Source organism: Podarcis tiliguerta (genome assembly GCF_965153285.1).
Source record: "Podarcis tiliguerta genome assembly, chromosome: 12".
NCBI classification, from domain to species: Eukaryota; Metazoa; Chordata; class Lepidosauria; order Squamata; family Lacertidae; genus Podarcis; species Podarcis tiliguerta.
The window spans coordinates 37,733,971-37,758,291 of NC_139545.1; the positions used below are offsets into that span (position 1 = coordinate 37,733,971).

At 47.5% G+C, this 24,321-nt stretch overlaps 1 protein-coding gene across 1 annotated transcript; it reads left to right on the forward strand.

The window, feature by feature from the left end:
* The first annotated feature begins 216 nt into the window (after positions 1-216).
* Positions 217-24,321, forward strand: LOC310661352 (uncharacterized protein). Its single transcript, XM_083407201.1, has 20 exons — positions 217-4,814; positions 6,603-6,714; positions 6,850-6,913; positions 7,007-7,041; positions 7,380-7,440; positions 7,528-7,584; positions 7,691-7,750; positions 8,729-8,784; positions 10,824-10,906; positions 17,045-17,434; positions 17,702-18,413; positions 18,700-18,821; positions 19,193-19,289; positions 19,917-19,972; positions 20,068-20,118; positions 20,389-20,497; positions 20,584-20,629; positions 21,082-21,180; positions 21,854-21,934; positions 22,044-24,321. The coding sequence occupies exons 1-20, from the start codon at positions 4,676-4,678 to the stop codon at positions 22,371-22,373; spliced, it is 2,760 nt and encodes a 919-aa protein (XP_083263327.1). The 5' UTR covers positions 217-4,675; the 3' UTR covers positions 22,374-24,321.

A 24,321-nucleotide genomic window follows, 5' to 3' on the forward strand; every position in this document is an offset into this window, starting at 1 on the left:
TTGTCAGGACAAAGGAGGGGAAAACAGACAGTCCCTGCAGAGCGAGATAATTTGGCCTTGTCTAGAAAAGTGCTAGGGAAGGAGTGCTCAGGTTTCTTTAAAGAAATTAAAATATAACTTTTCAGTAGGCACTAATCTCATTAACAATTGCTAAGGTGAGCTGCACCTCTGCTGAACATTCATAGCACCTTTAGTTCAAACTTCCGGTATCTTTATTTATTATTTTTATTTGCACATATAACCTGCCCTTCATCAAATGATCCCAGGGTAGGTTACAAAAATGGTACAATTAAAATAAGTACAATATGTTTTAAAATCATAAGATAACACCACAGAACAGCAATGCAGCAGGAGGAAAGAGAACCATTTGACCAAAGGCCCAGATAAACAGGTATTTAATGAATGTGGTGTTTTCAGAGGCGACAGTAATATTGCCATGGTTTAATTAACTAAAAAGAGCACTATTAATTGTTACAATTCTCAACCAACTAAACCTCTCCCTGACTTCCATCATGAACTGATGATGCTGTACCCGCAGTTGATAATACCTTGTGTTTTGAAGAGGAGAAATAATAAGAAATGTAGTTTCCAGTATATTATACAACTCCATTAGCTGATCACTCTGAGGCTTATAAAGCATTCTTTTAGAGTACAGTCCTGTGCATGCTTACTCAGAACAAAGTCCCATTGAGTTAAATAGGGCTTACTCCCCAGTAGGGCTTTTTTGGATGGCAGTATTCACCAGTATGGAATATTGTCACCGCTTTATTTGTTGCTCGTGGCAGCCATTTTGTGCTGGCAACCACGGCACTTTTATCAGTATATGACTACTGGCACTTCTTTCTCTTAATCAGGAAAGCACTGCTGCCTAGTTAATTACAGCTTTAAGGTTTTGGTGGAAATAATTACTATTAACAGCTTCCCAGCTAGAATCTGTTGACAGAAGACCCTAACCTGCCAACAAAAGGTAGCAAGTGAAAAAATAGTAGCAGAATAACACTTGACAAGCAAAATGGCAGCTACTATTTATTTACCAGTTGTTGATTTAAAATCATCACTTTTTAGATTAAAAAGGAAGTGAATATGTATGAGGCAGGTTTGATTATTCCTGGGGAAGGTGTGCCAAGGGTTACAGAAATATGAGATAAAACATATATGAGATAAAATATGTAACAGGTAAAATAGTCCTAATTTCTACCTTTGTCTGTGTGTGTAGTCTCTCTAGCAATCCATATATTGTCATTTTCCCTCTTCCAACAAATTAAAGTTCCAATAAAGCAGGGGTGTAGCTTACTACAGGGGGTGTAGCTTACTACAGTAATAAAGGTGAGCCTTTCTGAATACCTTTGCAAGGCTAGTGCTGCTGTACCTTGTCCTATTTGGGTGTGCCTTTTTAAAAGAGATCACAAGAGAGAGAAAATGATAGACTGGGAGGCTACTTTAGAAGAAGTACCATATGTGGCAGACTTCTACAGCAGAAGGTTCCGGTCACAGTGCAGACATTCTGATGCATGATGTTAACAAACGACAGCCAGGATCCAAAAACTCAGGAACCAAAGCTCCACAAGCCCAAGAGGGTGTTGGAGTTACTGGTTTTTCCCCTCCAACACCACCTCCTGATGTGACATGGAAATTTCATCTTAGGGTGCTTGTGGCAAGCATCTGCCCAAAGAATAAACTTTTAGAAATTACAGAAGACCTTGGTGTGAAGACCAAGGAGTTCTTTGGATCCCAGCCCATATGAATAAATATGAGGCCTCTCTCCCCCTCATTTCACTTTATGAATGTGCATGATTTGCTATTAAAAGGACAGCATGATAAATCAGTGTTGCTGAGAGTTAAGAGCACACATTTGTATGGAGGGGTGTTACAGACTATTTTGGTAGTTGTGGGAAACAATAGGAAATGAAAAAGATGCTCTGCCCTTGCAGCCAAGAGTAGTAGCACTAGCTTTGTGTATTCAGTTGTAAGTTATGCTTATTTCACCATCTGAAAAAGCAACTATGATGACATTTTGGTAATACATACAGGTTAGATAGGATTATTTTTTTAATTGTGAATAATTGATTAAAAGAGAGTCAATCAATCTTTGCAATTCTGCAACTTTAGACCCTGGAATCCTGCTTTTGCTCTGTTTAGGAACAAAAAAAGCCTATGGTTCTTTGCGTTCTGAAACACAATTGTGAATAGTTTTCTCCAGTTAACTTTCAGGTCCTTTTTCAGGCCGTTAATCAGTTGCCTAATGATTTTTGATGTACCTTTCCATTTCCTTCATCATTAAAAAAAAGAAATCATAACTGAGAAGAGAGTGCCTAATGAAAGCCAGTTTTGAATAATTAACAATAAAACAATAATTGAATAATTAAGAACTCACCCTCTATCCAAGCACTCAGGTGATGTACATCAGTCATTAAAACAACAAATCTAACTACTGATCAGTTGTAGAAAAACAATAAATAATCTTAAAACACAAGCAGTGTTCATTACAAATTAAGCAGTGAAATTAACAATTACTAAAAGCATGGGCAAATAACCGGGTTTTAACATGGCACCAAACTGAAAATAAAATTGGTGCCAATCTTATTTATGTTTTGAGTATTACTGCCATTCAATTTTTATGCAAAACTATTCATTGGCCTGAATAGCTTACATGCCCCCCCGAAATTATACAAATGATCTCTATGTTGTTACAGCACCATCAGTGTGCATGACATTCTAAACACAACAATTTCAGTGCATGTAACACTATATTTTTTTTAGGGGGGGGGGGATTTACATCTTGTTGCATCCTAGTATGTAAAGATAAAATCCATTGTCACTTCAACCAAATTGGAGGCTTCTCATGAAGTCAGGGGAAATGTCATTTCCATCCAAAAACCCAGCCCTATGTATGTTTACTTAGAAGTTCCAGTATGTTCAATGGCACTTACTCCCAAAGGCACAGAGCTGCAGTCTTTTGTGCACAAGTAATATTAATATGCTGGTGCCATTTGTTTTTACATGTTACTGACGTGAATATAGAAAAACAAAAAAGTCATATTCACCTATGCATAGGAGATGATAAATATGTGCTATGCAACTCCAATTTGATTTTAAAGATAGATCTTCCAAAAGGCTTTTATCCCAATATTCCTCAGTAGGCTGCTAGTGAATGAGTTCAGTTATCTGTAACAAGGAAAGTGACATGTCCAGAAATAGCCAAGCGACTTGTAATAAATGTAGAAATCATAAATCGCTCACAAAATCCAATTGTAACTTTGCAGAATCAATTTGGCTGGTGTTCAGGCTGTTAATACAATCCATCACCCAATGAGTCAAACTCCAACAAGAAAAAAGAGAGCAAATGTTTTCATTGTGAAGTTAGGTCATGACTTCTTCTTTAACCCATCTATTTTTAATAATATTAATATTATGTTTTCTTAGCAATTTCCCCATAGCGTCAAGAACAATAAAATGGGGGAGAAGGGACTGTCAACTTAAATGTTTCCAGAATTTGTCACTTTCTTATGCTGAGTTGGACTTTATGGCTGGATCTTATTGTTGAACTAGTGCTGAGGGTTTTGTGGTTTTTTTTACCAAATTCTCTTTGTTTATTCTGCTGTTGCCTAGAGAATATCTTGGTTAGGTGACTCATAAATTATATAATAAATAAATAATAAAATCTTATGAAACTTCCCCTTTCCCCTTCCTACTTTAGCAGTAGGCCATCTATAAAAATGCCCTGACCTTTAATTTTAAGAATCTACTCTGCAGAAACTAATGAAACTGCAGTCAGTGTCTTATAAAACACAAAAAATGGCATTTTATATCATAAAAATATTAAGAGCAACATTTTTAACAGTTACCACTAACATGCTTTTGCAAATTATATAAATGTATCAGCACAGCTACAGATGAATAAAGAATACTATTTTTTAAAAAGCAACAACCCTGTGTTGTTTTAAAGCTAGAATGCAGGGGGAAATGAAGATTACAGTATATAATAAACGATAAAGTTGTCATTATTGCCTTTGCAGCTTCTATGCAATTCCTTAAGAAGTTTTTGTGGTTCTGAATATCCAAAACCCATTTGCCTATAGCTTAAGGAAAACAGCATCCCATGTCTTGTCCTGCATTCCATACGGAAAGGAGAGAGAGAGAGAAAGAGAGAGAGGTTTACGTCCAAAGCCACCTTTACAAATAACTACCATGTGGGACCAGTTTCCTTAGCCATGAAATAAAACCTGAAAACGGTTCGATGTGCGTTAGCAAAATATAACCGAGGTACCCCAACACCCCCAGCCAGAAATGAAAGGAGCAGGAGGCGGCGGCTGGCCCTTTCCTTTACTGTGTATGAAACGCAAAGTGAGCACAAAATAAAATAAAATGAAAGGAAGGCGGTGGTGGGTCAAGTACAAGAAAGGGAGTATATGCTCAAGAAAGAAAGAAAGAAAAAAAGAAAGAGAGAGAGAGAAAGAGAGAAAGAGGAAGTGGACGTTGAACTCGCAGCCACCAGAGCAACAACGGCGAGGCGGCGGCAGCAGCAGCAGCAGCAGCAGCGCCGCCTCCTTCCTCGCAGGCTCGGGGCTGAAATCCACAGCCGCCACCGCTGCAGCTCCAGCTCCCTCTCGCCGCGGGATCAGCTGAGCGCGGGGATCACGTGGGCGGCGTGTCGAAGGTCACCGCGCGGCTCACAATGGAGCTGTCGGAGTCTGTGCAGGGCGGGCTGCAGCTCCTGGCCGAGCGCGGCTGCTTCTCCCCCAGAGCCTACGAGGCTCTGCTGCAGGCCGCCTTCGGTGCCTTGCTGGGCGGCCAGGCCGGCCAGGCCGCGCTAGGTAAGTGCTGCTCCGGGAGGAGCTGGAGCTCAGGCGCCGGGGAGGGAAGCTGCAGGGCGGCTCCTGCTGCTGTTGCTGCTGCTGCCGCCGCCTGGGGAACCGGAGAGGGAGAGAGAAGCAGGAAGGCCGGCCGGCCGGGGGAGGTGGCTCTTCCCCCGCTTGCCTCTGCTTCTCTCCCCGCAGCCTCGGCGCCTTGTCAGGGCTGCTTGCTGCCCGCAGCTCCAGCACCAGCCTCGGCCGCTTCCCCTGAAACTCAGGAAGTGCTGCTTTCTGCCTCGCCGAGAAAGGCAGCCGCCCACGTCCTGCAGCCAGTCTCGCTCTTTGTTTCTGTCTGTTATTGTTGCTGCTCTCCTCCATTTCCCGGCGGCTGTCATTTCCTTGCAGAAAACCAGCAGCGCTCCTCTCGCTCGCTCCTGGCCTAAAAGCCTCTTTGCCGAGGCAGCTTTGTGCTGGATGTCGGTTCCCCTCCTCCGTCGCGTTGATGTCGGTTTCACTTCCCTTTCCCCCCCTCCCCCGGCGAGTTATTTACTGCAGTCCCTGAGATTAGCGGCGTCATTATTATTATTATTGTTATTGTTATTGGCAAAGGTCAGGCTTCTAAACGGGTTGATTTATTTTAGGAAGGCTCCGTGCTGCAACCTCACGATCTCTGGGCTGTGCATGAATAGTGCTTTCTTTTCACGTCATTGTTCCTTAATACAGCTCTGAAACTGCATTCCATTATTATGATGATCATTATGAGGATTATTATTATTATTTTCTCGGCCTGTTTCTGTGCGGGAAACCCTGGATCGGTGACCGGCCGTTGCCTGCTGGCCAGGGGGGATCTGGTTGTTGATGTTGGGCCGGCCGCTTTCGCTTAGCCGATGAAGGAAGGCGTTTGTTTGAGCCGCTCTGCTCGCTGCCATGTAGTCGCTCGCCTTCAAAACGCGCGGCCTCCGGTAGGAACTAGCTTGAACTGCAATTGCCGAATAGCAGCTCTGTTTACTCAGACGGGGCTCGGCGAGGAGGAGGAGGAGGAGAAGAAGGAAAAGTTAGAAATGTTGTGGCCAGAAGGGTTTGTAGTTACGGTACTTCTGAAGGGACGCGCGGTATTCGGAGGAGGATAGTTAGAAAGGCATCTGGTTTGGTTGTGTGTATGTTTTGTTTTGTTTTAAACTGACCTTGATTTAGAACTCAACCGTATGAAATGTTTTCTCCATCTCTTCCACGGGCAATTTATAGGGGGGCAGGTGCTCCCCCTCATTGTATGAATGCAACATCCAAAAGCATGGCGATTTTTTATTTGTAGAAATAAATTCTGCCATTTACATTTGTTTTATAACTCGATGCTTGCCAAGAAATTCCAGTAATGGATTGCATATTGAAACAAAAACAAAAAACGTGGGGAAGGAGGAAAACCAGGACACTGTGTTTAGAAAATGCACTAAATCCGTTTTTTTCTTCTGGATAAAGTGCCAAATTCTGAGCCTGATGGGATAATTCCAGAGAAACTTATGCTGGAAACAACTTAGGCCAGGTTTGGGTCTTGGGAAAAGGCATTTTAAAGAGAGCTGAGATTGCCTCTTCATTTGTAGTGGCTCCTTATGAATGAGGGAAACCTTATGAATGAGTCAATATCTTTATAGCTGTGCTTTAAGTATTGCCAATATGAAATGTATTATACTTTCCCAACTGTTAAAACTGAGCTATGCTAAGTGTGGCTGCATGGAAAGTTTTTAGTCTCTCTCTGTTTGAAGGAACATTCCCCTGAAGTTATACCATCTTTGAAATTTCATTTATTTTTAGATCATCCAGACTTGGAACATATTGATCCAGCAGTATTAAAATATTGTCATGCAGCAGCTGCAACCTGTATAGTAGAAGCTGGAAAGCAAAAAGCTGACAAATCTACCATAAGGTACTCCCATTTTAAGGCCCTTCACAGGGTTTGAGGTGTTTTAGTTTGTTTTTTAACACCAGCCATTGCTGTAAATCTTCCTGCTTGAGTTGTACTGGCATTTAGGCTAACACATCCTTTTGGTTTCCCTTTTAGTACTTATTTAGAAGACTGTAAGTTTGACAAAGAAAGAATTGAACAATTTTGCACCGAATACCAGGTTTTCAAGCCTATTTTATTATTATTTTTTATTCCCATATTCATATTTTATTTGTTCTGTAGAAGATGGCAAACTTTTTTCTCTTCTTTGCAGAAAAATAAAGATACCTTGGAAATCCTATTGGGAAGGTATGTCAAAAGAAGTTGTTTTATTACTTTAAGGTTACAAACTGAAACAAACTTACTAGGGAGTAAGCGCCATTGAATACATCAGAACTATATGGCTAGAGTTTTGCTATTAATTTCAAATGCACCTTTAAAGTTAATATAAGAGGCTGCTGAAATGGATACAGTGGCGAAAACATAGGCACAAGTTATCAAGTTGAGATAATTTGCACCCTTAACCCACTTTTGAAATACACTATTGATCTATGGAACAGTCACCTTTTTATGCCTGAAATGTGTGCAACAGCTTTTTCATTTAGCATAATATAACCTAATAAGAAAATGATGATTGTGTTCTTCAGTATAGGCAGATGTCCGCTGCATATAACTGATGTTTGTTGGCGTTTGGAATATCAGATCAAGGTAATTTAATAAGGGTACTGCTTTATTCTGGTTTCTTTATCTGCTAAATTCTGATACATTTTTTTCCCTCTTCCCTTATTACTTTAGACTAATCAACTTCATAAAAATTATCGCCCTGCTTATCTGATGACCTTAAATGTTGAGGTACTGCGCCCATTCTTATGCTTTTCCTCACCATCACTGAATTAAATATTACTTCAGGTTTTGTCAGATGTTAAACTTCTAACATTTGGGATTTTTGTTCCTTTAGAACAGTGACTCAAGATCTCAACCGGACATTAATTTTAGTTGTTCTATGGAGCAATTACAGGTATTTCTTCATATGTTTGTGCGGGTGTGACCATTTCAGGTGTCAGAATGAAATTTTCTATCAGGAATCCACCCAAACTAAAGCTTGCAAAAAGTGTGTTTATTAAACTTTTTACTTTATAATCGTTTGATTATGTACCTCACCAAATTGAGATTTCAGATTAACCCACATAGTAGCTATGATCTTGGAATCACATTTTAAGGGGGTTGGAGGGAACTGTTTAAAATGTAATACCTGAGAGGAAATTCACTTTCAGCAACTATATACTGTGCATTAATATAAAGAGTGCAACTTGCATTGACTTTGGCTAAATTGGGTTTGTGTAAATTGTTCAAGGATGGTAAACTGAGCTCTTTATACAAAGAAGTTCACATTGACTACAGCAAGTACTAAACAAAACCTAACCCAAGCATTAAAAAGTGTAAAATTAGGTAAAGATTGAGAAGTTGAGCAAAAGAAAAGGGTTACAGGTTAATCCTGGGAATTATTTTAAAATAAAAATTAGTTTTACATTCCATATTAAATTGAAATTTTAATCCATTGCAAATAAGTAAATATATTTAGGAATGCAACTTGAAAAGTTCATGAATTAATTTAATTGTTATGTTAAACAGCAAGAAAGATAGCGAAGTTGTCTCTGTCTTTTGATACTTTTTATTTAATTTATTACGGTCATTTATATTCTGCTCTATATTAATCCAAGCACTTTCATTTTAAAAATTCTGTTATTAGCACAACATTTCTGTTAAGAATGTTCAGTATCTACCCTTAACTAAAATATGACAGAAAGGCTGAATGTTTCTTAAAGGTATAAAATAGCTGACTTGTAGGCATTCTTCTCAAAGTGTTAGACACCAAGTTTTCCAGATGTAAACTTGATCACCTTTGAAGACAACATTCAGAGAACTAACATGTTCAAGTAACCCCACTATGTACAACAAATTACTTCTTTTCTAAAGTTCTTACTTCATGTTTTAGGATTTAGTTGGGAAACTAAAAGATGCAGCTAAAAGCCTAGAGAGAACAACTCAGCTGTAACTGCAGACCTTGGCAGACTATTGGATCCAAGAAGAAAAAGAAATTGTTTCCTAACAGTTTCATCTTTGAACATTAATATGATTACTCCTTGTTCATTTGATGGGATTTTGATAAAGCATTGGCTGTACTGAAATGGAATGCCTACTTTCTAGCCAATGTTTCATGTTTTGTATGTTTGTACAGTCAAGACTGTAGCATTTTTAGTATCATGTCTAATGGGAAAATGTTTATTTGTTAGATAACCAGATAATTGTCTTCTTCTTTTTTCCCTGTCACCTTGTTAAATATCTGCTCCCTGCTCAGTCTTGTCCTGTCTTTAAAAACAAGGCTTTATTTCCCATTTCTAACCTCTAATAAAAACAGAAGGCAAAAGCAATAGAGAGTTGATCTATTTTGTGTGCCACATCTATCAATAATAACGTGTGTTGATTGGGGGACTGGAGGGATGGTTGTGTTCTCCTGAGGGTCCCCACTATGGAGTCAACATTCCAAGAGTAACCTTCTCACCAGCAAAGATCACTTTGAAGGGCTGTGAGGCTCTGAACCTAAGGAGGCCGTCATTGTGTTGTAATTAAGTAGTCAGTCGTCTTGAGTCTCATTTTGGTGAAGTCACGTTGCAGCTTTTTGAAAAATAAATAAATAAATTGGCGATTCACACGCGAAACGAAACTGCCATGCCTTCATCTGTTTTGACCCGGATTTACTTGCTTAAATATTCAGTAGTTTATGTAGATAGACAATAGCTGGAGTGCCCTTAATTGCACCAGTGGGTTTCTTTTCACTTCAATGCAGTTGAATGGCTGTAGATGGAATGTGACCAGCATTGTCTCCACAACTTAAAACAAACAAAAAACAACTCCACCCTCGCCCCCATCTTACAACGTGGGCAGAAGCTGCTTTCCCAGTTGGTAATTATACACCCCCGGCTGGGAAATGGGTAGCGAGGCAGCTCTGGTTTACAGCGAGATCCATGATCCGAATTCCCGTTTTTCCTTTCATCTTCCTTGGGATCTTTATACCATCGTGGAAAGGGCAAAAGGAAACTGCCCACCTGAGAGGGAAAACACCCGTTTGCTACTCTTTGTTGGGGAGTGACAAAGAAATAGACCAGCGTTTTCTGTACCAAGCCCATAAGAACCTGGAGTGTTCAGTTTAGGATAATGAAGCGCCCACCCTGCACTGGAAATCTCAAAATGCAAAACACCCATTTCGCACGTCGTGAAAGGTACGTTGGGAAGTGGCAGGGAGGGAGAGAAACCCACCAATTTAGTCCAAATTTTGCTGCTATAAAAGTGACACTTGTGCTCGCTAATGGGTTAAGTATCCCATGGTGAATTCTCTCCCCCCACCCCCGAAATCTTCCGGAGCTAGACGTGGTGAGTCCACCTGAAGAGATCCCTCCCCATAAGTAGAATCATGTCCGCGTTCATGGTGGCAAAGGAACGGATGAAAGGCAGAGAAGCGAAGTGCCGAAGACGCTGCCATCACCTCCCGGCTTAGACTCTTCCATATTTCTTATTCGGGGGAGGGTCGCACGCGGAAGCGGGTCCTTTTATCCGCCTTCAGCCGGCTTGGAGAGAAGAGAGATTGGTAAACCAAACAAGCATCCTCCCATCCCTTTTGGTTCACACCATTTATCGTTGAGATATTATTATTATTACTATTATTATTATTAGCGCGGGGTGGGGAGGAAGCGAGCTTGCAGTGGGAGGCACCCGATCCGCGACTGAGTGAAGCCGGCGCCCCCCTTTTCCCAGCCTGTTTTACACCCCGATCCTAAACTTCCAAGCTCTGGGTTTGGCACACTGGGAAGAGAATCCGCGGGTGGGTCAAGTTCTTCGGTGCTGCGGTTACGCCAGGGTCAGTCTCTCCATCCCCGGTGGAATCTGAGAGCTATTTTTGATTATAATTTCTTTATTTAAAAAATGAATAAATGAATGCCTCTACGCGGGTTACTATTCGCTTCCCATTATAATCACGGCGTGGAGGAGAATCCGATATGCTCTCTAACCTTCCATTTCCCTGCGTCCTGTAGAGAGGGAGACAAGGTTGGCAACATGGCATCAGAAATAACACACACGAACGGGTCAAATTGTGGCGAGGAGGGCGCTGCCCCAGGTTTGTCTACCCCGTGTGTGTGTGTGTGTTGGACGTTTGTGTTCCCAATCAATGGCCGAGGGAGACCAGAGCGTGGCTCTTTCCCCGGCGTGGCAAGCGGCGCAAGCCACGAACCCGGGTTAGGAGTGTCCCCTCCGACGTCTCCCGGGTGTGCCAGTCTCCGCACGACCCCCGTCCTTCTCTCTTTGGGAAGTGGGGAGCGAAGTGGGGGTCGGGCGTTCTCTTCCCAGCTCCTTTTCGATGGCTGCGTTTCTTCTGAACATTTGCCGAGAAAGGGACGGCGTCCCACAGCGTCCAGCCTTTAAGGATCGCCTGTGGAATGGAAGGATCCACACACGCCGCGACCGACCGGCCGACTACCTTCGGTGCAAGGAGCGCCTTGCGCTGCGTTTTGTTCTCAAGCGACGTTCACTGTTGCGAATAGCGCAAACGTTCCTTCGCCAGAAGCCGTGGCTGAGGCGAGGGGTGCCTATTTTCGAGTTGGTTCCCTGGGGAGCCTCTTCTCCTCCCCCCACTCACCCAAGAAGCACCCACCCGCAGCGCCGGGCTGCCTGCCCCCGGGGCGCGCCATTAGGTGGGATTCTGCCGCCGCGATCTGTGGAAGGAAATCGTGCGAGCTGCGCGCGAGACAGCGAGGGAAGCGGGGAAAGTGCGACGAGGAATGCCTGCGAGGCAGCGACAGGGTGGGGGAAGGGAGGCAAAATTGTGGTAGGGAAGGTGTGTGGGGGGGGGGTGTTCGCGGAAGACATTTGTTGCCTCAATGCGATCATATTTATCGCCCGTGACGAAACGTGAGGTGGCAGAGCTGGTGTGGAGAAGGGAATGGATACGACGAAGAAAGGCGGGAAACGAGACGGCGTGTTCAAGGCCAGGAAGACAGTTCGCCAATCAAGGGGAAATGGGTGGTTTCGCGGGGCGGGGGGGGGGGTCAGGAGCGCTCTTGTGCTTACACACGTTAAAGAAAATAAGAGGTGAAGGGGCGGGAGGGAAACCTCGTGTATCTGAGGAATCTCAATTGGGGTTGTGGAGGGAGAAAAGCCCAGGACGAGGGTTGAGGAGTCTGCGATAGTCAGCGAGGGCACTTTGGGTGGGCAAAAGAGGCGCAGGGATGGCGAAGTCAAAGCCGCGCGAGAGGGAACCGAAATAAAGGAAGGAAATCGGGATCGGGTCCTTAGAAGGAAAGGAAGAGAGAGAGACAGGCGTGGAGAGGGGGGGAGGGGGTCAGTTTTCAAACATTTCTGCGGTGTATATAAATCGTGAGACGAGAATGGTAAAAGTGGAAGGCGAAAGGAGGCAAAGACTGGGGGCGCTGGATAGGAAATACCGGGCGGAGGAAACGGGGGTCGCGTGGGGAGGGTGGGGATGTGCAGGGCGGGAAGAGTGTTGGGACGCACCGAGGAGAAGCAGCTCGTCTACAGACGACGCGTGGATCGGATGCCAAGGCGGGAAAATATAAGGAAACGAGGGGCGGAGGTGGAAGCGCAGAGACGCAGCTGCGGGTTAGTTCGCCTTGGCCGCACGTTGCACTTCCGACACCCACGATACCTGAAACGCCTTTGCTGCGCAAGTCTCCTGTCGCGTCGCCAAAGGTCTTGCCCACAGCAGCTTGGAAGCGGCAGGGGGCAATTTTGGGCGAGGGCACCCAAAGAAGGCTGTGGGGCAACGACGGCGGAGGAGCGCCGCGTCTCGTGCGCGCGGGAGGGAAGCCACCAGACGAGACGCTTCGAGGACAAGGGGACCTTGCTTTGGGCGCCACCTCCAGATATTAAAATGGTGGGCTACGGAGTTGGGGCCACCGTCGTGTGAGGAGGGAGAGGTGGCAGCAGGAGCAAAGAGCGGAGTAGACAGGTTTAGATGAGGGGAATGGACTAAGCCAAAAGGTGGCAAGCTTCAGTTTATTGTGCCCTGGGGCGGGGGGCGGGGTGGGAGACACACACACACCCAAATCTATATTTAAGGAGTAGATAGATGTCGGTCAGAGAAGGAGCAAATATAGAAAAGAGAGAGGCGATAGCGGGGGGAGGGGAAGCAGAGAAAAAGAGGTTCGTGTGTGTTGCAGTTAAGCCAGAAGAAAAGAGAGAGAGATTGCGCGTGTGAAGAGACAGGGCGTACAAAATGTGGGGAAACGAGAAGGAACGGGCAAAGTGACTCTACCAGCGTGGAGTGGGTGTGTTCGGGGGGAAGAAATTGAATAATACATTTTGTGCGTGAGAGAGAGAAGGGGGGGGGGAGGTGGAACAGGCGGCAGCGGCGGCTCAGCAGCAGCAGCAGCAGCAGCAGCAGCGTGAGCGCGGTGGAGAAAAGGAGGACTCGGCGAAGTGTGTGTGGAGCGGAGGGAGGCGGAGGACCAGGCGGAGTGCGGGGAGGGGGAGGGGAGGGGAGGGTGGCGCGCGGGGAGGGGGAGGCGGCCGAGCCGCGGGATTGGGTCACAGGGAGGCTGACGGGCTCCGACTACACCGACACTAATTCCCAGGCCACCCTTAAGGAATGAGGAGCCCCACGTGATCCTGGCGGGGCGGGCGAACTCTGAGCCATTTTGGGGACGGTGTCAGTTTCCACTGTGTGCCTTTCAGCGTTGCATTTTCCACCACCAGCAGCAGCAGCAGCCAGCAGCCCCCTCCTCGCCCGCCACTCTCCCTCCTCTCCCCTGGCTCCCTCCACAACTGTGAAATAATCACAATTATTTTTTTTCCTCGTAAAGGGGGGAAAAAAAGGAGGAGGAGGAGTGGGAAGGAGGGAGGGAGGAAGAGCCTCCCTCTCCGAGGGGCCGAAAAAAAGAAAGAAAAAGCACAGCAGAGGGGAAAAGAGATTGCGAGGCGAGTGGGTGAAGGGGTGGGGGGGAAGCCGAGGAGGAAAAGAAAGAGCGCAAGAGACAATGGGCTGGCGGAGGAGGAGAGGCAAACCATCCGGATTAGAAAGATTTTGAGATCCCAGCACTGGAGCTGCGCATTCAGAAGGAGGTGGGGAGAGGCAGAGCGAGGAGGCGAGGGAGAGCGAGGGCTGCTCGGGGGGGGGGGGGGAGGCAGAGCCAACTCCTGGGGCGGCGCAGGGATCCGAGGGCGAGGGAGGGGGCTCGGTGGCGGAGAGGAGCCCGGCTGCGGGGGAGCGAGCATGAGCTGAGCTGAGCGCGGCGGCGGCGGCGGCGGCGGCGGCGGCAGCCCTGCGCTCATTGCAATTGACAGCGTCTGCAGTTCATTTCAAGATGGCCGCTTGGCTCACATTCATTTTCTGCTGAGCGACTTTTAACTTTCATTGTCTTTCGGGGCGGTTCGGATCGTCGCCCGCCGGCTCCTTCTCGCGGGTACGTATCCCCGGGCGCGGCTGCCCGCCGGGGGCCGGAGGGCGGCGGGGCCTGGGAGGCGGTTTCGGGGGGCTGCGAAGGGGCGCCAGCCTTGCTAGGTGTCCCCGGGCTCTCGGGGTGGGGAAAGCGCTGACAGGCTGCTCCATCTCCGCGCTGCCTCCGCGCCTTCGCCCTCCGCGCAGGGACCCCGGGAGGCACGGCGGCGGCGGCGGCGGCGGCCCGTGCACTGGCTGGGGCGACGCCCCCCCTCCGGCGGATTTCGGTTCCTTTCCTCCCTCGGCTCGCCGCTCGCCCCTTCCTGGGCACATGGCCCCGCAGGAGGATATTTCTATTTTCAGCCCCTGCTCGCCGATCTCTCTGGGGCTCCTTTGTTTAAATGCAGATTTCGATTGAAGGCGGGCGGTGCATGAAACCTGGCGCTGCCTGGGTCAGGGGACGGCGGCTGCCTGGCCAAGAAGCGCCTCGCAGGGGTTTCAGGAGCCCCGCAGAGCCCCCATCTTATAGGGATGGGTCCCCCCCGAGGGGGCGATCCCGCTGGGGGGCTGGTCGCGCTCGTGAGGGCTCTCCCAGGAATTTTATTAACTTAAGTTTGGCGGACCCCGGTGTGGGACTGGATGGCTCGTAAGATGGCGGTTCTCGCTCAGCTTGCAGCTGGGCGCTTTTTCTCGTGTGTGCGTAAAATGTTAAAGTTTCTGCGCTTTGGGGACGGGAGGGCAAAGCTGGGAAATTAACTTCGGGGGCACAGGGGTTTCTGCGTTAATGCGAGTTTGCCCTGTGCAGACGGAAGAGATTTGGGGAAGCTGAGGTGCTGGGACTTTGCAGGATCTTCCAGCGCGGCTTTCTTATTCTTTAACTGGTTTTCTAGCCCCTTGTCCCGCAGTCCTTCCAAGCTGGGTCAAGGCAAGTTTAGTAGCAACGACTTGCTAGTATGCGAGGTGTGATGGTTTTGCTCCTGGCGCGAGAAACCGAGCACACGTCCACCTAACCTAGCTTGGCCTAACCTAGCTTGACAGGAGAGTCCTGGCAAAAAGAGTTCAGGAAATAAGTCGGGGCCATCAAATCCTACGGGTAAAATCCCCCTTTGCCCCCAAGCCTGGGAGAGACAGACATGTGGTCAGAACACCTCCATGGCGTTCGTTGAACCTCTAACATTTTTCTTGCCTCCAGAACTCAGGAGCACAAGACGCAGCTAAGTATTGGGGGAGAGTTTGTTTGGAAATGACCCTCCAAGGAGGAGGAACACACTCTGAAAATATAATATGGGGCGGAAGGAGAATGGGATGCGTCCGTATGTGTAAGGGAAGACTTTTGCTGGAAGTTGGCGGATTCTGTGTGTAGCCTCTTAACCTTTAATAAGTTTGGACACCGCGCTGGCTGGGAAGGAAGCAGATTTTGTGGTAGCAGGAGACCAGCTGGAGAGTCCCATTTGCTACTTTTAGGAGCTTGGCTCTAAAGGACGAGGATTTCTGCCACTGAACACATTAATTTCTTCCCTGGAAGCCGCTTCCCTCCCGCACTTAAAGATGGATTTCAGCCAGATATTGGGAAGAGAGAGCACGGATCTTATTGGCAACACATGTGGGCATACATGCCTTCCAGAATCGGTTTTCAATCGATTGATTGATCGCCATCAGGATTTAGGTCTGTTGCAAGAATTCTAAGGTCTCAAATACATGGCAGGTGAAGGAAGGGCTATTTGCCTGTGTGGCTTTTGGCGCAAAGGGTGCATCTCTGCTCCATCGAGGCTTACCTCGTCTTTGGGTCGACTCCGCTCCCTTTTCAGCTGCCGGCGCAGACGCTTTGTGCTCATTCACGGGGTACCGTGAGCCTTCATAACTAGGGCTTGCCCCTGTATTTTGAAGTAACCCGCGCATGGCCTCCAAGCTGGCTGTCATAGCAAGCTTCGCCCTCCCCTTGTTTGCACGGTTGAAGACTTGCCTGGCGAGCGAGAGAGCGCCTGGAATAAAATATATTCGCTCGTGTTAAAGGTCAGCGTTTCTTGACTGTATGCACGCCGATCTTAACATAAGGAGGGGGCGGGGAATGAGAAGTTGAAGCTCCCCTCCTGGAGGAGGACTTGGCGCGTTTGGGAGTGAAATGCTCTTTATGTTTACGCGCGCAGTGCAAACTGTGTGTGAACAGAAAGGGGGGTGCGTGTGCACACGTGTGTGTTGGCTGGCGTCTTTCACTGTTGTTCTTCGGTTCAGTTTGCTGGTTTTCAGACCCCGGATTTCAGAGATAGCTTCGACCATGCCCTGGGGAAGAAGGCTAACTTGGGTCATAAATAATATGCGGTTAAGGGAAAGAGCTTCGACCAGGAAAGCTTCACGGCTGTTGGGAGTTTTCTTTCAGTTAGGAAGTCCTTTGTGAAATAAAACATGTTCGTCTCTTCCAAAAGATTAGGTTGCTTCGGTGGGTCTCAGCGCTGGAGAAGAATTGTAAGGCGGCCGATTAAAACAGCCACCTACTTGCGCCAGTTGTGAGATATTTAGGATTTCTTTCACGAATAAAAGGAGGGCAGGAGAGACTGGTTTAGGTCACCTCAAGAAGGAGTCTTCCTCCTGGCTGAGGGCATGGAGGGAAATCGCGGGCAAGAAGCCAAGAGCCGAGACTGGCGAGATCCAAAAACTCCAGGCTGCTCCTTTGTTGGAGAGATCTTGGAAAATCCGCACACAATGCATGGGAGCGCCCAGCCTGGCTGCCACCCTCGAGTTTAAGGCCAAGGCTAGCCCCTCTGCGCCGGGCCTTCTTCCCTTTGGGGAATTTGTGTGTGTGTGTGTGTGTGTGTGTAAGAGAAACATTTTCCCCTGGTACAGCGTTTGCTTCCCTCTCCCCAGAGAAGGAGCTGCTTGCTTGCTCAGGTTGTCTCTGTTGCTGCCAGTCCCATCCTCCGAGCAACGCGAGGGCTTTGGCTCTTTCCTTGGCCAAGTTCGGCTGGGATTGCGGGCTCTTTGCAGGGAAGGTTTTCGCCGTGGTTGCGAGGGCATCTGCTGAGATCAGGGACCTTAACCTGGGCTCCGGGGCGGCAGGCGCCTTTCCCTCCTGCCCGGCTGTCTCTGGAGCTGGTGGCACCGTAAATTACTCTGGTTCAGCAACCTCTGGAAATGACACTCGGGCCGCTGTGCTGGTCTGGGACGAGGTGCGGATTCAGATGCGCGACTGGGCTGCCGCCAGCGACGGTCCAACTTGGAGCCCCGTCCCGGCGCAGACACGGCTCGTTGGAGAGGGCAGGAAACCGGAGGCTGAGCTGCCGCCGCTTCCTTGCCCGGACTGAGTCGACGTGGATGGAGGCCCCTGCGAGGAGCTGCCGAAAGGGCCGGGAGGAGCCTCTCTGCTCGGCCTGGCGCACACCCCGGCGCTGGCTCAGGCCGCCCCCGAGGCCTCCCCCTCCAGCGCCGCTCTTGGCCTCCTGCCCGGCCCCTTGGCGGCGGAGGGGAAGGAGAGGAAAGGACCCCTTTCCCGGCCCCCGCCACGCCCCCTGCGCCTTTCCTGAGGCTGCACCCCGCCCCCCCTGCGCACACCCGTGTCCTCTTCTGCCCACCCCCCTCCCCCCTCCCCTCCCGGGCGCGGCACACCTAGACCCTCGCAGCTCGCAGCACTCTCCCGGGCCACCTTCCTGGGCGCACTTTCTCTCTCCCTCTTTGCTTTCTCCGCCACCCCCCTCTATTCCCTCTTTCTCTCCCCCCTCCCCTCCCCCTCCTCCTGGTGCTGCGCTCCGGGCGGTGGCAGGATGCCAAGTGTAAGTGTAAGTTGCTATAGCAACCCCCTCCAGAGCGCGGTTCCGAAGGCGCCGCCGTCCCGAGCCTGTTGGGCTGGCGGCAGCGAGGCAAGCGGAGCCAGGCGACGCGGGAGAAGCCCAGCTCCGCCGCGGCCCGATCCCCTCCTGCTTCGCCGTGCCCAGCCTCGCCGATGCCCAGCGGCCCTGGTGCCAAGGTGCAAGGAGCAGCTCCCTCCCTCTCCCCCCTTCTTCTTTCTTCCTCCTCCTCCTCCGCCCCCTCCCCTCCTCCCCCCTCGCCGGAAATGCCCAGGGCAGCGTCCGCAGCTGCACCGGGATCCGGCGCCTCCTCCTCCTCCTCGTCCTCCTCGCCTCTCCCCCGATCGCGATCCTCAGCTCCGGCAAGCGCCACCGGGGTGCCCTGCTCGCCGCGGGAGAAGGGCCCCGAGAAGCCCCGGACCCGCCGCCGCCGCGCCAGGCCAGGCGGGCAGGTGGGCACTGGGCAGAGCAGCAGCCCCCGCGCGGCGCAGCCCCTTCCCTGCGCCCGGGCCTCCCGCTTTGCATTACAGTTCCTGCCTCGCCAGCTTGCCGCCGCCGCCGCCGCCGCCTTCCGAGTTACATTTCCGAGGTTTCTTCTCCTCCTGCTCGAGGAGGGGCGAGCGGGAGGCCGGGGGCTGCCTTGCAAGCCAGGAGGGGTCCGAAGGGGGAGTGGAGGTTGCGGGCGCCTCGGAGACGCTTCCCTCCCGCACTTAAACGGCCCTCCTGTGTGCCTTTCAGAGCTGCCAAAATGCATCGCACCACCCGCATCAAAATCACCGAGCTAAACCCCCACCTCATGTGCGTGCTCTGCGGAGGGTACTTCATCGATGCGACCACCATCATCGAGTGTCTGCACTCCTGTAAGTACCGTCCGGCTTCACACGTGCCCTTAGCCCTCCAGGGACGCAGAAAAAGGCTCTGGGCCAGCGACCGCCCACCCCCGCCAGCCTCTGATCCCTCGCAATAAAGGTCCGCTCCCATTTACGTGCGGTTGCCAGTAGCTCCATAGTCTTGTAAACATGCCCTATATATCTTTAAGGGACTCCCTCCGGCTCTTTGCAGCTCCTTCGAGATTTGGCCCCCTGTCCAAATAATGGTTACCTTTGCTTGGTGGCTCCGGGTTTAGAAAAGTCTCGTTACTTCTTTTAATAGCTGGAAACCTCGCCTTGACCGCTGATCAAAATCTTGCCTCTTCTTTTTTCTCTCTCTCTCTCTCTCTATTTTCTTATAGTTTGTAAGACGTGCATCGTGCGCTACTTGGAGACCAGCAAGTATTGCCCTATTTGCGATGTCCAAGTTCACAAAACCAGACCCCTTTTAAATATAAGGTAGGCGAGAGATAACTGAACTGCTGCGTTTCATTTCAGGTGATAAGTTCAGAGGGTAGCGACAGCTCTTCATCACATGTTGGGATCTGGCTGGAGGTGTCAGTCTGCAAACTGAAGTTCATGTGTGAAGGTGGCATTTAAGTCCTGTCGCTCCTTGAATTCCCTCCAAACCCAAACCCCAGCTTCTTATATGTTTGTGGATACTTACTTTATTCTTGCCTTGCCTGACCAAACTGCAAATTATTGTCAGTTCCTGCTAACCCATCTCCCTCATATATTGTGCTGGTGGAGAAAGGCAAAAGTTAGATTCATTTCAGAAGTCCTCCTTCCTTAGCTGCATCACCCTTTGCTGTTTAGGGATGGCATCTCTTGATTAGCTGCATGCATTTTAGACAGTAACACTGTGGCAAGTAGGTTTCTGTAGACAGAATTGTTCCCCACCTAGGCAGATAAGTATCTGGCGTAAAAGACTCCTGTCTAAACCATTTTTAAATGTTGCTGGAATTTGGGCTGACCATTTGAATCTGTTAGAAAATACTCTTTCTTTGCTTTGGAAAGTGAGGTGCAGTTTGGATTTTAATACTGGCACCCTTCTAAATTTGAGTGTCCTGGGATTTTATATTTCAGATCTGATAAAACTCTCCAAGACATTGTCTACAAGTTAGTGCCAGGCCTTTTCAAAAGTAAGTAAGCCCTTCTTATATTAAGTCACCACCGCAAGCACTATCTTGTGTGAAAGCCAGAGTATACTAAATGACAAATGTGTGTTCTCACTCAGATGAAATGAAAAGAAGAAGAGACTTTTACGCTGCTCATCCGTCTGCTGATGGTAAAAGCTTCAATATCTTTCTTTTGTAGACATAAAACTGTCCTCTTACTCAAAAGCTTAGGTTGTTAAAACATTTCCCCATCTATTCTTCCCCTAACATTTCAGTGAGAAAATACGGCATAATTAATTTAAAGGTTTTTAATACATGCTACAGAGAGTTATCTCAGTATTTGAAGAAATAATCTTAGCTGTGAGAGAGATTCCCCTCTTGATGAGGTTTGTTCTCATTCGAATTTAAAGATGTAAATGACTGTGGAAATTTCTGTGCAGCTGCCAATGGCTCTAATGAAGACAGGGGCGAAGTTGCAGATGAAGACAAAAGGATTATAACAGATGATGAGATAATAAGCTTATCCATAGAGTTCTTCGACCAAAATAGGCAAGTTGTGAACACAATAATTTACTTTTATCTGCACATTCTTAGATAGCTCTTCTTTGTTATAATTGTATCACTCTTCTTCCCAGACTGGAACGGAAAGGAAATAAAGAGAAAGAGAAACCCAAAGAGGAGGTAAATAACTTTTACTTTCTTTGGAATTTAACAGACCCCTTCTTTAGAAAGTAGTTTAGATTATTTGTTTGCCCCAGCTAAATTAATAGTTATTTTTATCCCCCTAAAGAAATTAACACTGCAGGCAGCTATTGTACAGACATTTATTGTTTCTTCTTGGCAACTAAAATTAAAAGGGAACTGATTGATAGTCCAAAAACTTTTGTTTCCTTCTAGTTTTCTTTACCCGAATTTTTTTTTGAGAAGGAAACTTGTCATATATTGTAAATAAACCCTGGAAAATTTGTGTTACTACATTTTGACTCTCCTTAATTAAATGTTCTGCATTTTTGTTATTTTGATTTAGCAATTAGCTTATAGTTTCCAGCTATGCTTATGTATCTCTACTACATTTACACTGAATTCTTAACTATATGCATTATTTTTCCCCCCTAATCAAACACCCTTACCAGGTGAATGACAAAAGATATTTGCGCTGCCCTGCAGCTATGACTGTAATGCATCTGAGAAAGTTTCTCAGGAGCAAAATGGACATACCCAATACTTTTCAGGTAATTTTTTTTTATTAAAGGAGTGATAGTGGTAGAAGTTCCACTAAAATCTGGGCTCCTGGCATTTAATTTAAATGAATGCTTTTTACTTAAAAATGTATTGCCACAAACTTACTAAGCAACACAGTGTACCATGTAAGCTAGTAGTTTGCTTTGGTTTATATACATAAAACAAGCTGTTAATGTAGTCCTCTATTTTCAGAAACTGGAGAATCAGATAAGTATCCCCCTGTGTTTTGCTCTGTGCTGTCAGATCATAGGTTGCTTTGTCCTTGAAAGATCAGAGCCTGCGCAGCATTTTAGACAGTCTTTTTCATGCTAAGGTTGCTCAATAAGCCTTTGCCTAATGGCTTTTGCGTCTGGGTTAAAAAAAACAACCAGCAACCACCAAAACTCTTAAATAAAAGACTTGAAGTATTGGCTCCTTAAGGGCCGATCAGCAATCCCACTAACGCCTAGGACTCAGGAAAGATAAATTCCTCCATCCCAACAAATGTAAGTCTAAGTACCTGGATTTAAATCTTTGGTTGATTTGGGTCAAGGGGCTTAACTCTTACAGTGTCGTTTAAATTTGGAGCCAGGTCGATATTTCTTTGGCGTGCACGTTGATGCCGTCGCTTCCTCCCCCCCCCCCCCCATGTAAAACGAAGCTCAATTGCATCTCTCCCCCTAGATCGACGTCATGTATGAAGAGGAGCCCTTGAAGGACTACTACACGCTCATGGATATTGCCTATATTTACACTTGGAGAAGGGTAAATAGTGCGGGGGGGAAGGCTTGGAAGCCCCTGTGTCTTGAGCGATGGGGAAGAAGCGCCTCGTTTGAGGACGTCCTTCTCTTATCTTATTTTATTTTTATTGCAGAACGGCCCCCTCCCTTTGAAGTACCGGGTGCGACCAACTTGCAAGAGGATGAAGATCGGCTGCCACCAGCAGGATGGGCTGAACCACAGCGGCGAGCTGGAAAGTGACTCTGGGAGCGAGAAGGCGAGCAGCCCCGCGGGAGGCGGCCCGCCCTCCACCTCCTCCGGCTTGCTCAGCCCCGGCACCCCGGTGCAGTCCCCGCACCCCCAGTTCCCGCACATCTCTAGTACTATGAACGGAACCAGCGGCGGCAGCAACCACCACCCCTCCTTCAGCAACAGAGCCCGGAAAGCCTCGGTCAACGGCTCTTCTGCCACGTCTTCAGGCTGATGCGTCGGGCGCCTCTGGGACTCCAAAATCTCCACCGTCTCTCTTAGACCTGCTCTGTCCCGTCTCCTTCTCTCTGTGCCACTCAGCTTTCTAGATGCTATCCCCTCGCGTGACTGTCCTCCGAATTGCTTTAAGAAGTGAGAGGGACGATCAGCGAAACCTCCCACACGAACCTTAGATGCGGGAACTTTTGGATATTAAAACGAACCTCGGCTGTTGTGAAAACAGGGGGATTTGAGCTATGAGCGTCTCTTATGGACCTTGGATTTAGAAAGAGGAGAAGGAGGTGTTTCTTAAGGACTAGCAACGCGATAAACCCGGATAAACTATGGAGGAAGAGGAATGCTTTTTGGTTTTTGCCACATCCTTCGTGGTTTGGACGGGATTCTCTGGAAAATGGATGCATATCAATAATGGGATCTAGTTTTTTGCTAATCCAGACTAACTTCTACGTTTAAGATCTCCGTTGTTAATCGTTATTTCACTGTTTTGTAAAACTGCGGAAAGCAAGTGGATTTCCCCGCCACCCCACATCTTAATATTCTTCAACAAAACCGGATTGGAGGAAAAAACGCATAGAAGAACTATGCATCTATGTAGCCATGTCACTGTGAACAACAATTTCCTGCTTTATTAGCCAGTTTTATTTTCTTTTATTTTCTTTTTTTAAAAAAAATGTGTTTCACCCATAACTTGCCTACTGCAGCACAGAAAGGATTTAAGAACTGTGGGAAGAAGGGGGGGGGGGCGAGAAAAGAAAAACCACAGAACAAGAAAAAAATATACTATTTCACTTTTTACAACCTGTATGCCTGAAGGCGGGTATTGCCGTTTATTTTACTGGCTTGTTTAAAGAAGGAAAAACAAACGAGGGGTGGGTGGGAATCACACTTTTTGGAGGGTAAGAATCAGGTGGCATTTTGCAATTGCGCAACATTGCCATGTTCTTATTTGACAAAACAGGAAGCAGTATTGTATGATATATTTATAAATATTATAAAGAGAATATTGTGTTTCTCGCACTCTCGACGCGGTGGTTCCGTTTCCCTGGCGAGCTCGGCCCTTGGTGACGCCTCTTCTTAGCTCCTCGCCGACGAAGCAGACACCAGCTCCCCCCCCCCCGTGACGCCTGAAGGCTGCGGGGTCGCTGGGAGCAAGCTCAAGCCGCGGTTAACCCGGAAGCAATTGGCCATCTCGAAAGGGTTTTACGGGCTTTGTCTTGGTTCCAAGTAGTATTTCATTTCATTTCTTACTTTTTACAAAATGTGATTTATTGCTCCGACGGTGCAGTGGGAAAGGATTCAGGAGAGCGAGGGGCGACGCCAGGAACAGGAGGGCGCATTAACTATTTCATTAAATTTTATTATTTGGTGTGATGGGTTTGTGTTTCCACCCTTAAAATATATAAAAAAGCACAGGAAATCACACAAGAAGCCATAAGATATGCGGGAATCTATTTGATTAAGTTGTTCTTTCTTAAGAAATCAGCAAGTTGCTGGATGAAGGCTTTTAGTCTAAATTTGTTTTAATATATATATATATCTGTATGTATGTATATGGTACAGTACTAATTTGGTTAAAAATGAACAGGTACTCTGATATTTCCAATAAGCTGCGGGGAATCCCTTCTTCAAGGCGGGCCTCTGAAGGCGTTGCGTTTGGGAAAAGAAGGACTGTTTTAAAAGTTAAGCGTTGTGAAGAGCCCCCAAATACTTTTCAGTTTGTGCTTTGCTTTTGGTCAAACGTTGTGTGTGTGTGCGTGTGTGCGTGTGTGTTCTTCACTCACCAGTTACGCATTCGTGAGGGTGGTTATCCTATATGACTATTGTTTTCATGTTTGTACGGGGAAATTGTAGCTAAACATTTCATTGTCTCCAGTCTGCGAAAGAAGCACAAATTCTATTGCTTTGTCTTGCTTACGGTCATTAAATCATTACTTTTGCATATA